The 16,226-nt window shown below is 38.7% G+C and overlaps 1 protein-coding gene across 11 annotated transcripts in view; it reads left to right on the plus strand.

The window, feature by feature from the left end:
* Positions 1–16,226, plus strand: part of MBNL2 (muscleblind like splicing regulator 2) — a 180,519-nt gene that overhangs the window by 137,140 nt on the left and 27,153 nt on the right. For 5 of the 11 annotated variants that reach the window (XM_009248731.2, XM_024257625.3, XM_063714690.1 and 2 more), the window contains one exon: positions 527–680. In XM_009248731.2, coding sequence (XP_009247006.1) covers positions 527–680 — 154 coding nt within the window. 11 annotated transcript variants of the gene reach the window in all.

Consider the following 16,226-nt stretch of genomic DNA (forward strand, 5'->3'; position numbering starts at 1 on the left):
TATGGAAAAAATCCAATAAAGTGTTTAGCCATCTCATTCTCATATGTAATCTGTGAAATAAATTAATCCTAACAAATTTTAATACCTTTTCCAAAAGAGTGAAGCAAATTTAAATTATTTGACTCAGAAAATGTTCATTATAATTCGTATTAACCTTTAAATTCAAGAAATTGCCATTTAGTTAAAGAAAAGAATAGGTATTAATAATAACACCAATGCTTCGTCCCCCCTTAGAATAGTTTAACTCATTTTAAAAGCTGAAGCCATTTTTTTTGTTGTTGTTGCTTGATAGTTTTTCTTTTCCTTAGTTGAGATGCTACCGTTTTGGGTTACAGAAATCATGCTTTCGCTCTCAATAACAAATTCTCACTCATTCGACATTGCCGCTGTTTAAATTAAGGTGCATGGCAGAGGCATCTCCTTAGCTGTCATTTTTAAAAAGAATGTTGCAATTGATGATCTCTGTGAACATGGAAGGTGTGTTTGCTTTAAGTTAGACATATCTTATCGAATTCTTCATTTCTAGGCCTTTCCCCCTGGTGCTCTTCATCCTTTACCAAAGAGACAAGCACTTGAAAAAAGCAATGGTACCAGCGCGGTCTTTAACCCCAGCGTCTTGCACTACCAGCAGGCTCTCACCAGCGCACAGTTGCAGCAACACGCCGCGTTCATTCCAACAGGTATGTGCCCTTACTGCCCTACGTCCTGTGCCCTTCTGGTCATGTGCTTTCTTCTCATTTCTTTAAGCTGTTTGGTGGCATCTAGTTTGCTTTTGAAGGTATAATACAGTTTGAAATTCATCGTTGTCCTAGCTATCTAAATGTATTTGCCTTACTTTGAATGATAGCTAAAGACTGTTAGGATTCTAAAGCCAAATATTTGATAGATTGAAGAGACAGATTTAACCCATGAGAAACAGAGAGCAGTTAGGGCTTTTGGTTTCTTGTATTTGCACAAGCCCTGTAAAATTGTTTATGTAAATAAGACCTTTTATGTGTGACAATTGAAATTTGTCGTTAACTCTGAATGACCTAAAAATAGCAATTCCAGTAAATACTAACCATTTTTTTCTATTTCTATTCAGAGCACTAAAAAATGAGGCTATTCAAATTAAAGCAATTCTCTACTTATATTTTTATATTCATTCTATCTCTTTCTCCATCCTTCTCAACTTTCACCAAGTTCACAAGTATATAGAGCTCTTATCCTCAGTGTCTAAGCCAATGCCTGATACTATTACGTACCATGTGCATTAACTATGATTCCACTAAAAGATCCATTGTAATAGTCATAGAATCTTAGAGTTTAAAGGACTCTTAGTGATCTCCTCATCCAGCTGATTGTTTTACAGATGAGAAAACTGAGGCCCCCTAAATAAGAAGTGACTTTCCAAGGTGCCACAACTAATGAGAAAAAGAACTGAGTTTCCCTGTGACCAACTCCATTTACATCACATCCTACCACCCGGGCCCACCTATATATACACATTCCACAGAGTTCTCCTGAAAAAAGAAAAAAGCAGATAAAAGTGAATTTTTAAATAAGTGACCCCAAAAAGTCAGACAAAAGTAAAAAAACAAAAGTATAAAGCATGTCATCCCTCCCCCATTTGCACCGACATCTCTAACCACAGACACACACACGCACACCACACGCAAAGATAGTCACCATAATTGACCGTGTTTTTCACCTTTTAGTCAATGTTAGAAGCAGGGGGTAACTTGAGTCCTGGTGGGAAGACCATCCACTGAGTTCTTTGAAAGTCAACATTCTTCAGCCCATGATAGTGAAATGAAAGTAAACATAAATGAATAACAATTCTAACAAAAAGAGTTTTTTGATTCAAATCCATTAGTTTGAACTTTTCCAGCTTATTATCCATTTCCTTAAATCCCATAGCTTATCAGAGTTAACATCAGAGGGAGGTAAAATATTTCTGTGATATTCTTTGTATAAAATCTACACTTTGAAATGGATTAGTAACCTGTGAACAATACATATTTTAGTTAAGATATAAATTATGTGAGCAAAGTGGTTTTCAGTGTTTACTTTTCTTATTTTAGTTTTGAACCTATCTTAAACTCACAGACTTGTAGAAGAAATCTCTAATGCAGTATTTATTAGGAGTTCACTTTTGCCCTATTACAGCCTTAATTAGTGACATCCCAGTGCTGTTACAGCATAGCAGTGTCTTCACATGTAATCTACTTGAAATAACACATTTGTAAAATAATTACTAGAAGGTAAACTTACGTTAATGTCCTGTGTGGTTTCTACAAAGTGTGTCATTGTAGACCTCTTGGCCACTAGATATTTTAAGATAAAAAAAAATTAAGGAAGAATAAACTGAGGGGAAAAACGTAAAAGGAGAAGCCTGCTTCTGAAGAATGGATGTTACTGCCATTACCATGTCCTGGGAATACCTATGAAGCTCTGGTGATAAGCCTGCCAAAAGACTCTGAAGCCCTCCAGCACATGTTTAACTCTCAAACCCAACAATGACTGATTTGTTAAATCACTGAAAGAAACATCACTTTAAAATATTTCACCTGGAAGCCTTTTAAACATTTCCAAAGCAAGGATAAACAACATCCCTTACGCAACGACCCGATTTTTGTTGATGAAATGTATTTCATGAAGGACCCATACGGCTGCATTGGCTGCTGCGGTTGTGTACTTCCGCCCTCTGGTGGATTCTTTAAGAACAGCTTAAGTGTGTCTGGCAACCCTCAATACAGTGGGCTTTGGAAGCCAAAAAGTGGGTCCTAGCGCACCAATACAGTGACTAGAAGGGTTTCCATTTCTTACATGACATGAATATCAGAGTGAACAAACATGTGGATCTAGTGTTCTGAAATGGTATTTCAACTGCTTAGAATTTTCACATTTCTCTTAAATGAGGAAAGAGAAAATAATTTTATTAAAAGGAAATTAAAATAATATTTCTCCCACTTAAACCCATACCAGGAATTTTATTGTTCATTTTAGCTCAAGTTTTTGCTTCTGATTTTCTTTCTTATAAACCCATTTTCAACTTTATTTCTAAAATGATAATGGTAATAATCACTCATTGTTCATCATTGTTGGTTTGAAACCTCCGCAAATCAAGTGAAGATGTTCAAAAATAATTATTATAACTTGGTACATAGAGGACCCATTACTTTTAAATGAACAGATTTTGATTTTTCTATAAATGTTTTAAGTAAACATAAATATGAAACAAAAAAAAGCATTTTATGTTTTCCTGAAGGTTGCCCTTGATCAAAAACCATTCATAGTTAAAGCTTTTGATATGATACTAAAATTCTCCCATTGACACAATGTGAATTTGGATTTTAGGAATTCTGCCTCCAGGTTGCAAAGATATTAATATAAAATTTTATGCAAAATATGAGAGTCTTCTCCCAAACTATGCTAAGATAATTATTGCCCTGCTTGATGCCCTAGCACATTTGCCATGGGTGGGTGTTTTCTTTTTTTTCTTTTTTGATTGGGATTATTTTAACCAAGTAGTTAGACTTTTTCTTTTCTATGTTAGGAAAGTGGCAAAACCACACACACTTACAAAAATAGCAGCATAATAATTCTTGGCATTTCTCTGACAGGTTTATTCTAAGTTACTGTAAGTGTTCTTATAGACATTATCTCATTATTCTTCAAGATGTTGCAGTTCTGTTAGTGGCAGGCATGGTTATTTGCATTTTGCAGATGGAAAAACTGAGGCTGTGTCTACACTGCAAAGTAGAATACATAATTAGTGGAACTACCCAGATAATTCTGGCTCACAGATACGACAGCTGAAATATTTGTGCAACTGAAGCAGAAAACATTTGAGAAGTCTTTGTTCATAGAATTGGTGCCTTAGTGAAATGCTTCAGCTGATCAGACAAAGGCAACCCACAGAATCCTTCCTTGATTTATTTCATTATATTGGAAGTACAGAATAAGTAGAACAGGGGACAGTGCCCAGATACAGCCTAATTATGAGAAACGTGTAAATGTTACATCAGATTATCACATGACTTGGTGAAAGATTGATCAGTGTTTAGTGGCATCTGTATCTGCATAAGCACAACAAAATTTATTCCATTCAATTCAGCAAACATACCTTGAACCCGTAGTATGTTCTGGGTTCCACAGCCAGTAATGAGAATACAAAAGAGTTCATAAAGAGGTGAAAACCAAATATTATACAGAGGATGAAGGAGTACCTGAGGGTCTGGGCAAAGCTATTCGAGAGTGAAGGAGAGGAGACAATGAATTCTGCCTTCAGCATGTGCACCAGGTGGTGGTTACGAAGGATATGGAGAAACAAGACTTTCCGAAGTAGGAGAAATTTGCCTAGGAGTTTGAAGAGAAGCAAGATTTTATCAGTGGGGGAAAAGCATCCCAGCTGGGACATGGGAAGAGTGTACTTGAAGAATAGAAAATTGTCCATTGTAGCTATAATGAAGTACATACAGGATGTATACAGAGAGTAGAGGATGGGAGTGTTGTACAAAGGCAGAGATGAGGCTTACTAAGAAGATCAGGACCAGAATCTGGCATTAAGGGAGCCACACATGCATAAGCTATGCATTTCCAATATCACATCACTATTAGGCCACTTAGAGAGAGAGGCTCATGGAATTAATTTGGTTAAGGATTTCAGCCACATCCAGGACTGACGCCAAAGTGACATGACTGATCCTAGCCCAGTGTGGCTGCAGGAGCTGTGGATTATTTGCAATCCCAATGATATTCACATGCATGGCACAGCAAAGCTCTCCAAGACACCCCCTTCCACACTGGAATGAAAGAAAAATAAGAGCGGATTTTTATAGGTGTAATTTTTTTTTTTTTTTTTTTTTTGAGACAGAGTCTCGCTCTGTCACCCAGGCTGGAGTGCAGTGGCATGATCTTGGCTCACTGCAACCTCCGCCTCCCAGGTTCAAGAGGTTCTCCTGACTCAGCCTCCCGAGTAGCTAGGGTTACAAGCGTCTGCCATCGCACCTGGCTAATTTTGTTTGTATTTTTCTTAGAGACAGGATTTTACCATCTTGGCCAGACTGGTCTTGATCTCCTTGACCTTGTGATCCACCCACCTCAGCCTCCCAAAGTGCTGGGATTACAGGCGTGAGCCACCGTGCCTGGCCATTTTTTTATGAGTACAGGTTGAGTGCCCCTTGATCCAAAATGCTTGGGACCAGAAATATTTCAGATTTTGGAATATTTGGATTACATTAACAGTTGAGCATCCCAAATTTGAAAATCTGAAATCTGAAATGCTCCAAGAAGCATTTTCTTTGAGGGGCATGTCAGCACTCAAAAAGTTTTGGATTTTAGAGGATTTTGGATTTGGATTTTCAGACCTGGAATGCTCAACCTGTACTATGAATGAAAAAGTCGAGTTCAGTGAGATTAAAAATAGAAACTGACTTGATGGCATGGGGAGGTAGGTAAAATAACAATTGAGCATTTTCTAAAGAAGTGACATATACCCTGAGATCTGGAAGATGAAAAGAGTGGGGTGAAGATTATTCTAGGCCAAGGGGACAGCTTGTGGGAAGCTCAAAAATAGGGCAAATGTGTCATGTGTTCAGTTCAAAGAAAAGAAAAATTAATCTGTCTGGAACATGGTGCCAGGGAAGAGAGGTGTAGGATGGCCTGGGGAGGTAGTCAGAGACTAGACCACAGGGGACCTTTATCCTAAAAGCAATGAGAAACCACTGAATGGTTTCCAGCAGAGGAGTGGCCAGGCCTGCATTTGGAAAGATCTACTCTGCCAGAAGCTGGAGAATGAACTAAGGAGGGATGAGAATGGAAGCAGGAAGACCACTTAGGATGTTATCACATAGCCAGCCTAGAGATAATGGTGACCAGGACTTCAGATGTGGCAGTAGTGATGGATGAACAGATGAATGCAAGCTGCCTGCTAGAAGCAGGGTTGCTTTGGCTGATTGGTGAGCTGGACCCAGGAAGTTCACAAGGGGAAGGGGTGTGAGGCATAACTTTCAGTTCAGTCTAGAGCTCTAGTTAGATGGTGATGCCCATCAGGCATCTCCTGAGGTGTAGAAAGTTTCTCCCATCCAAGTACTAACCAGGCCCAACCCTGCTTAGCTTCCGAGATCAGACAAGATCAGGCACGTTCAGGGTAGTATGGCCGTAGACCGAGGTGTAGAAAGTTTCTGTGAGAAAGATCAAAGTTTGGCCCTGTTACATTTGAGACACTTATGAGACATCCAAGTAGAGAGGTGAGGGGGGCAGTTAGAGGAAAGGACCTGGAACTCTGAGAAGAGATCTGCGTGAGACACACAAACATGGAAGCTCCTGGAATCCAAACCCATGAAGTGAATGATACACCACAGGAAATGTAGCGTAGATGAAGAGGACCCATGACTGAGTCCCGAAGAACTCCAGCATAGAGAGGGTGAGGAAAGGAAGATTGTTCAGCAAAGTAGACAAAGGGAGTTGCCAGAAAGAAAAACGTGTGTGTGTGTGCGTGTGTGATCAAAAATCTAAGGGAAGAAAGTGGCTTCCGATGGAGGAAAGGGTGGAGTGCTGAATGCTGCTGAGAATCAGGAACAGTGAGGTGAAGATGGGAGAGTTCCTGCTGGCTGCAGCAATATGGGATTTTTCTGGTGATTGGCATTCACAATTTAAGTGCAGAGGTCAAATGAAAGCCAAATTGAAGAGGAATGAAGACTCAGTAGGGATAGGGAAGTAAACATTTATGTGTAGGTAGATTTCCAGAAGTTTGATTCTGAAGATGAGAGAATAGGGCTGGAGAAAGGTTTAAGTTGGATGTATTGGCACACATTTGTTGAAGAATCTGGCAGTAGCCCAGTTAAATAGCCCCCTCCTGACTAGGTCGTGTTAGCTTGATCGAAATGTAGTTTAGGCAAAAAGTCGCCCTCCAGCGTGAACAGCTCCACAGAGAGAATAAAGACCTACACATCTCAAATTCTCCAACTAATATCTCAGAAGTCAGTTCTGAAACTCTAAGAGGGCACTCCTACATTTACAAGAAACTACTTCTCAGGCACCTACATGACACCCAGTCTTCAGTGATCTAAATCCATGTATTACCTTGTTTTTCATGGAACTGAACCAGTAGCAGATAATTCCTCAAAGCTTTCAATGCAGCTTTCTTTCAGTTCTCCACAACATGCCTGAATATAATATTCATGGTCAGAGTCATGATGCATGTATGTTATTATGACCACTACAAGTAAGACAGCTATTTCTCAGAAAGGGTTGAAATTGCCCCTCCCACCTCCTACCTCCCCACTCAGAGGCCAACTTGAGATTTACTAGGAGTTTTGCCAGAAATCTCCTCAGGGATCACCTTGTAGTAGTCATGACCAAATTCTTTAGCCCTGGTCCTAACTCAGCCCCAACTCTGCACTATATTGCCTCTACAGTGTTTAAGCTTTATTGCCAGGCTCTATTGCTTTATCATAATGAATCTTACAACAGAGAGAAGAGCACATACTCACACAGGTCATTCCCTGTAAGAACCTCAATCTTCCTAGGTTATTGGGCTTTCAAGCAGCAATCTAAAATTCACCCATCCTGCCCTGCAAGCTTCTGATTTGGAGAATATCTTAAATCTTAAATACTGTTCTTATTTTCATACTGTGGTTGACACAAAACATTTACAGTCAAACAAGTAAACTTTTAATGCAGTAAGTTCAGTGTATTCTAGTGAATATAAAAGCTGACCTGGATTTAGGAAGAGAATTCTATTTCTAGCCTTCCCCTTGACCCACACCGTGCATGACCTTGGAGGAGTTACTATGCCTCAGATTTTTCATCTGTAAAATACCCACTTCCTACCTTGGAGGATTAACTTGATAATGTCTGTAAAATACTTTGAGGTCTTAGAGGAAGGACACCACGGCATTATCACATGTCATTCTTATTAGAATCATGTCGATGCATATGAATAGAAAGTGTGAACAGTGGTCTAAGGAGTGAGCTTGGAATAATATTGGCTTAAAATAAGTCAGATATATTTGTGTCTGTACTGACAATGTGAATGGCCCTAAAAGACTGTGTTAACTAACCCTACTTATTTCTGGTTGTGCTTCAATCTCACTTTGAATGTTAACTCTAAACCGCTAACCTGTTTCTTTCCCTTTATTCACTTTTTCCACCCACCATTGCATGACATCAGGGTCAGTTTTGTGCATGACACCCGCTACCAGTATTGGTAGGTTTCAACCTTTTTTATTTGTCTTTTATATGATGTACAATACCTTCACTTGCTTGAAATTTATTTCAGAGATGGTAGAAATGCTATAGGAAATAGTAGATTTGAAGGCTTATTTGGCTTTAGAGTTAACATATAGGTTTTTAAAAATGTACTTGTATATTTAAGAAAATGACGGTTTTAATGTGACCTCTTGTGCTAGAACAATCACTACAAAAACATAAAGCCACAAGTACGAGTCTGCTTTTTAATGATTTGTGTTTTGTTTCTCTTTATAGTTTATATGGTATAGCGTAAGGAACAGAGCTTACTCTATCAGCGAGGCAGGCTAATTTCATCAATGTTTGAAAGTTTCATAGTGGTGTGCCTTTATCTCCTCTTTGCTGTGTGTTAGAGCGATCAGAGTTTCCCAGAAGTATTCATTTTTTACAAATTATAAATGGATGTATTTTGAAACCACATGTCTGAGCTTCCTAACTTAATTATCTTTTCTAATTTTAAGTGTTGATTTATTTGGGATGATTTTTCTGCACCTCAGCATTCCCTTAGCCGTTCAATTTTAATAGCAGATAGTTGTCCTCACACACATGAATGCCTTGGTACAAACGTCTGTCTTTAGGACATATGCATTAGATCTATTTAGAGTCAAGAAAAAGAAACATTGCAAATTTTGCCTGGCTGTTTCAGAGTAACTGTGTTAGAATTTGCATCAAGGCTATGATGTTTGCTCCATCATTTATTGATTCAAATAAACCACAACCCACAGCAGCTGCATTTCATATAAGCAGTCCCAAATTGAAAAAAAAATTCAATTTAACCATAATTCCAAAGAACATCCTATCCCAAATTAGGTCTCCATATGGAGACTTGGAGGTCTCAGAGTTTATGATTAAAAGTGATGATCACATATTCTTACTTCATTGGACATCACCTTTCACAATTTTAGAAACAACCATTATTGCATACACTGTATACTCAGAATTGGGAATGGATCTATTGTTAGAAATAAAATGTTTATAAATACATCAACCAAAGTAATCTGCTTTGGCCTTTCTGGGAATCACTGATTATGTTTTAAAACTTCCTTTAATTGTACTTGTAATAAGCTATTTTCCCTTTTTTATTTCTCTCCCATGCTTCCTTGCTTTGCATTGTGATTGCATGCCATCTGCTGGTTTAACCCATGATGGCTTGCTGCTCTGATATTCACCATGCCAAAATACCACTTCTATTACCATAATGCTACACCCTCCTGTTCATTGCTCCCATGGTTCCCCTCCTGAAAGTACCCATGATGCACAGCGCTACGTCCGCCACTGTCTCTGCAGCAACAACTCCTGCAACAAGTGTCCCCTTCGCAGCAACAGCCACAGCCAATCAGGTTTGCTCCTTTTAAAGCTTTCTTTCACAAATCCCAAACTCTAAATGAGTGCTGATATTTAAAAAAAAAATTCTCGGTGAGAATTTTTTTTTCATGTTTATCCATCAAATTTTATTTTTTTAATTAGTTTATAGCAAGCATTTACAGACAGGTTGCACTTATTTAGAGTTAACATTTACTGCAAATAATGATGTAGCTATGTTTTGTGTTGCACTGTTTGTTTTCGTACCTAATATTGTGTAATTAACCTGACAGGCTTAAATTCCTTTTAGTACAGCATTACCTATCCAGTGGTTTGTGAATGGCCACATAAAAATTGTAGACGCGCACCCATGGGTGCTTCAAAACTGGCTGTATTTTAATTCGGTTCATTCAGACCCTATCATCTGTGTGGAGGAAAAAATTCTCCTCTTAGAAAGTCTTCTAAAAATTCTCCTCTTAGAAAGTCTTCTCTTTGGCCTAAGTGTCATATTTGAGGTCTGAATAATTCTTATGATCATTTGACCTCAGTCTTAGGTTCTGCCAAACTCACTTGGTTCCCACTTCACAATCTGCTCCAGTGCTGACCTAAGAGCCAAACCATCTGGAATGAAGAGTCATGGGTGCCGCTGAACTCACAAAGGCTGGATATAACTGATGAGGAGCATTTAACTCTGTTGGTTTAATGCATGTGCCAGTGAGACCATGGATGTACTATTTCGTAGTGACAGCCAGCTGCTATTTCCTACTCTGTGGTCACAAGCTGACTGTATCCCTGACCCTAGCCTCCCACCTTGCAAACATGTGCTCCTAGCCACAAGGAGACAGCGTGAGGGTGAGTGAGCAGAAACTCTCACCTCGCCTGGAAAAATACTTTATTGCGCATGCCCTCCCTTCACAGAAGAACAATTTTGGTTTGGTTTTTAGTTTTGTTTCATGGGTTTTTAAAAATAAAATCAGCTCTGCTAATAAAAGATGACAAGGGATAAAAGAAACTAGGGGAAATTGTGTTGGGGGATCACGGCAGTCCCAACCTGCATTCTGCAGGCTGGGAGGGCCGAGTCATGCTGCTTTCCACATTCAAGTGAATCCACGATTCCAGCTCTGCAGGTTTCATCCCTACAAAGAGAGGCGTGAGTGGACAGGAATGCAGGAATAAAAGTTAAACCCTGTGACAGTGCTGACTGTGGCCTCAGCATTGTGACAGAGCAGGAGACAGCAGAGAGTGGGGGAGGGAGGAGAGGCCGAACAGCAGTGCAGAGGCAGGTGTCAATCAACTGTGGACAATTCTTCAGCAATTCACTCCCACCTCTAAAATGCCAACCGGTCCTCTGAGGAAAGCCAACCCAGCTTCCAAACAAACAGAACAAAGAACAGGCAAGGATGAATTCCTTAGCTGGGAAGATGATGATGATGATTATTATTTAATGTGGGATGGGAGAAGGGAGAGAGACTGTTTGCATCTTTCCATTATTAGGTCCAAAGCTCTTCTCAATCACTCATTCTTAATAGGGAAGCTGGATACCGGTTTCTTTCAAGTCTGAAGTCCTGCCTCCTTGAACTATGTTTATGTGATTTTTGACTCAATTTTTGTTACAAAGTCCTTTTATAAGAAAACAAGTTTGGACTGAGTGCAGTGCCTCATGCTTGTAATCCCAGCATTTTGGGAAGCCGAGGGAGGAGCGTCACTTGGGCCCAGGAGTTGGAGACCAGCCTGAGCAACATGGTAAAATCTGGTCTCTACAAAAATACAAAAAAAATTAGCCAGGCACGGGGTGCCATACACCTGTAGTCCCAGCTACTTGGGAGGCTGAGATGGGAGGATCGCCTGAGCCTGGGGAGGTCGAGGCTGCAGTGAGCCATGATCATGCCACTGCACTCTAGCCTGGGTGACAGAGTGACACCCTGTCTTAAAATAAAATAAAATAAAATAGAAGTTTGAAGTATAATATAGTAGTATTTGTTACAGTGAAATTCTGTATGGTAAGTGTAGCCTTTTGGGCACTTAGAGATCTTTTTTAAGAAAGGAAAAGAAGCCAAGATAAAGAAATACTTTGGAGTTGTAGGATAAATTATTTTAGCATAATAAATATTTGACCATGTGTCATATATATTGTTCAAGCCTAGTGATTCTTTGGCTCCATTTAGTAGAAAAAAACTTTGAGAGATTCTATGCGTATATTCAAGTTTGTGTGTGTGTGTGTGTGTGTGTCTGTGTATGTGTGTGTGTAGGGAGGCAGAGGTTGGAAGCATGAAATATCCAGAAGCTAAAATATATCACTTTCAGGCAGGGTGTGAGTGGAAAAGGAAATAAGTTGAGGTTTCAACTTCTTTAAATGCAAGCATAGCTGAACTTTGATTTCAATTTAATCCAAAGAAATGTAATTAAAGGAGTACCTGACAGCAGCTTCAAGAATCCTATATTCAGTGTTTTGCAGTTTATCAGATGTAATAGTTGCTGCTGGATTGCACTTAAATGATGAAGAAGAGAAATCCTTTAGCAGCTCTTGATGCAGGTCCACTTGCACATGAAAACCATGGAAAAATAAATAATAGTGAACACAAATTTCCAGATATGATATTCTTTATGTATTTTCAATAAGTTTCAAAGAGCAAAGCATCAACAAAAGACCTTGGCAATTATTTTAGCATCCAATCATAGGAAACCCAGAGCTTGTTAATGACTGAAATAACAAGTTATCATCTCGTTAAGATTTCACTCTTTAAACTCAAATAGAATCATACCCACGTGGATTATGTAAGTCATTTAAACATAATGAATCTCAGTTTCCTCATTTGTGAAAGGAGGAGTAGAACTAGATGCCCCTGGAGTCCCTCTCAGCTCTGAGATTCAGTGAACCAAAGGTTCAGTGACTATTATTTTAGGCCCAAAGCATGAGATTACAAAGATAAACACAAACAGAATGAAAGTGAAACAACTAATGATTCCAGAGTTCGATGACCGATAAGCACCCTGCCTTCTTTTCTGTCTTTAACACAAAATATAGTTGGATTTTGACAGATTTTTTGTTAATTTGATCAATTCAGACTGTCAGTTCAAATATTTAAAATCTCATAGGCATTTGTAATTAGATACAAGTCATTGACTGAAGAAAGAGGATAGATTAAAACATCCCATGACAGCTTCTTAGGTCCAGTGCTATTTACACATTACCCCATGGAGAGCCAAGCTGAACAAGCCACTCTATCCTCAGGCTGAATCAAGGTGCCACCAATGAAAGTTTTCACTGAATTTAGACTGGTGGTTTGAGATTAAGTAAAGACAGAATCCAAATATGTTTGGGAAATATAAAATGTTTTTTGATTATTTAGCTTTGGGAGCAGATAAGGAAACAAAAATATAATAAACAAATTTACTAAGCACTATTTTCTGTTTCAATTAAGGTATTTGGGCCTTAATAGACAAATTATATCTAACAGTAATAATATTATTATTATAAACCTCTTATTATGTGCCAGGTATGATTCTAAATGGTCTCTCTCATGTAATATATTACATATCATATCATATATTCTACTATATACTGTGTAAGACAGACAGGATAGTTATGTATAGATGTAGACACTCAATTCTTAACAATAATTTTATGAGATGGGTACAATGATCATCATCCCCATTTGATAGATGATAAAACTGAAACAAAAGTTAGCTACCTCAGCCCAAGTCAGACAGCTTCTAAATGGTCTTGCTGGAGTTGAAACTTGGCTCCAAAAGACTTGCTTTAACCATGATGGTATACTGCCTTAGCAGCTTAAGCCAAGATGAATCTTTCTTACACTGTAGAGATGAGCTGGATTTGAACAGAGCTTTGAGCTAGTTATGTAAAGTAGCCAGGTCATCTTTAGAAACCATATAATGGGCCAGGCGCAGTGGCTCGTGTCTGTAATCCCAGCACTTTGGAAGGCCGAGGTGGGCAGATCACCTGAGGTTGGGAGTTCGAGACCAGCCTGACCAATGTGGAGAAACCCCGTCTCTACTAAAAATACAAAATTAGCCAGGCATGGTGGTGCATGCCTGTAATTCCAGCTACTCGGGAGGGTGAGGCAGGAGAATCGCTTGAACCCGGGAGGCAGAGGTTGCGGTGAGCTGAGATCGCGCAATTGTACTCCAGCCTGGCCAACAAGAGGGAAACTCCATCAAAAAAAAAAGAAAGAAAGAAAGAAACCATATAATGGACCTTATTATTTCAGTGTGATAAAATAACCAGTGAAAATTATCAATAATTTTTATAGAAGTAAGATAACCTAAGAAAAAGTTAGTCCTTTGTCTTAGGGAAACAGGTTCATGGGTTTCTTTTGTCACAGACTTTGTTCCTAACCTCTACTAATCATCTCACAAATAGCTTGTTAACAAAAAAAAATTGGTTGGTGGGAAAATGATAGGTAGCATGTAAATTAGTCAATTTGAGTCCACTGACCAAGGACCAGAATATGTAAATCTGTCAAAGATGCCTATATTGAAACAAATTTAATCTTAGAGTGTACATTAAAAGAGGTAAAGCTTAGTAATGGATTACCTGCTTTTTCATATGAAAATAAATTTTAATAAAATGAGAGTGCAGAGTAAAATTCCTGAACTTGAATTATTACAATACTCTAAGTTGTAATTTGTTTAGTATTTTTTACTTCAAAGTTACATTCTATTTCAAAGAGAGAGAAAATAATTTTCAAATAAATATATTTTAAGTTTCTTCATTTATGTACAGATCATTTAATTTACTTAATAACATTCTTAAAGGCACAATTAAAATACAATTTATACTCTGAATCTTTCCCTGAACATCTCTCTCCTCCTCCCCCAGCAAGAAGTACTTTCCCTGTCCTCTGAATTCTACAAGGACTTTGCACATTCCTTAAGGCACTATCATTAAATAGAAAGAAAGACAAATGCAAGTCTACAAAGAAAGCTGGGGAAGTATCAAGTTCAGCTGGAGAATAACTCCCATTCAGATTGATCAGAGCATCCGTTTGTGGGAGCGGCTGCAGCGTAGGTTTGGTTCTGTTTGTGTGGGACCTTGATGCCAAGTTAAAGTGTTCGGCCCTGACTTGGCCACTGAAGGATTTTCTAGCAGGATAGTGATGGAAACAGTACTCTAGGAAGAGTGAGCAGATGGATTCGAGGCGGGAGAGTCTGTAGAGGCCATTAAGAGGTTTTAACAAGAGCCTAAACTGGGACAATGGCAGCTGGCAAGTGGCCTACTTTGTCTTGCCTTTGCCCATTACAAAGGGAGTGTTACTTTTAGCAAAAGAGAAACATAAAAATGATTTCGTACTATGGCAAAACGTGTCTAAATAAATGTCACATGGTAGAAACAGAGATTGAGGCTGATGTGAAACTCAGTCCCTGCCAGCACAGCAGTTGGGTGGCCTCGCTATTTGGACACCTGCAATGTGCTCACCTTTCACATGGGCCTTCCCATTTCCTACCTAAATGAGACTCAGAGCCACAAAAGCTCACCCTACCTCCAACCACAGGCTTCTACTTGAAGGAAAGAGGCCCCTCAGGTGTAGAGTGAATGCATATTGTCCATGTCTCCAAATCAGAGCTCTGTGGACAGTGAACAGATTATCCATCTAATTCATTCTGGCCCGTGAGTCCCTGCTAGGGAAAGAGATTCTTACATATTAATATTGGGAATCTTTTTACGGAGCATCTCACAAGAAGTGCCTTAGAAACTAACGAAATCAGATTATATTCTGGGCTATATGTTAACCAACACTTAATCACATCTCCAAAAATGATGATTCATGTTTAATATTATGACCTCAAGGTCTTACCACATCTTCTGAACTCTCCTCCAAAGATTAAGTACATTCAACAGAGAGTTGGCCTTAGGAAGAATTTATTGGAAATTAGTTGATAACATGTCATAAAGGTCTTACCACATCTTCTGACCTCTTCTCCAAAGATTAAGTACATTAAACAGAGAGCTTGCCTTAGGAAGAATTTATTGGAAATTAGTTGATAATATGTCATATACATATAGCCCTCTATTTATATTTGATAAATTAGAAAATCTCATTTTCTAGACTTACCTGACATAGTTTTATTATATATGATCATCAATTTCAATGATACCTTATCAGAAAGATAACATGTAACCAGACATATATTATGTTTTATCTGGCCAGCTATAAAGTATTGAAGAGGAAAGAGAAAAGCTTGTTTCTCACCTATAAACATGAACATAACTTTAAAGTTATTTGTATATGGGTTCTTGGATATATAAATTAACCTATACTAACCAAGAAGTCCAGAAAGGTAAGATCGTGTTTTATTTCATCTCTCATCTCAGAGTTTTATAAAACATCTATTATTCAGTGCCATCTGTCTGGACTATATGCAGACAAATGTAGGAGGCATTAAACATTCCCCGCTATTCACCACTTGACCCATTTTGGGGCCTGCATTTTGTTTCACAAGAAAAATCTTGGTTCAGCAAGGCCCCAGTGTGGGAGGAGTAGGTTCCTGTCCTCTCTCTCTCCTGAAATACATGGTAAAGTGGCCGGCCTTTATGGATGGCTGATCAAACTGTGACACACTCCTTTCTTGCAGTTTGCTTGTGCCTGGGAACAGATTACAGAAAGCAGCTGGGCCCCACGTATGTTGTTCTCCAAAAAAGCAGAGACAGCAACTGTCAGAATCCAGCC

The sequence above is a fragment of the Pongo abelii genome, chromosome 14 (genome assembly GCF_028885655.2).
Source record: "Pongo abelii isolate AG06213 chromosome 14, NHGRI_mPonAbe1-v2.0_pri, whole genome shotgun sequence".
NCBI classification, from domain to species: domain Eukaryota; kingdom Metazoa; phylum Chordata; class Mammalia; order Primates; family Hominidae; genus Pongo; species Pongo abelii.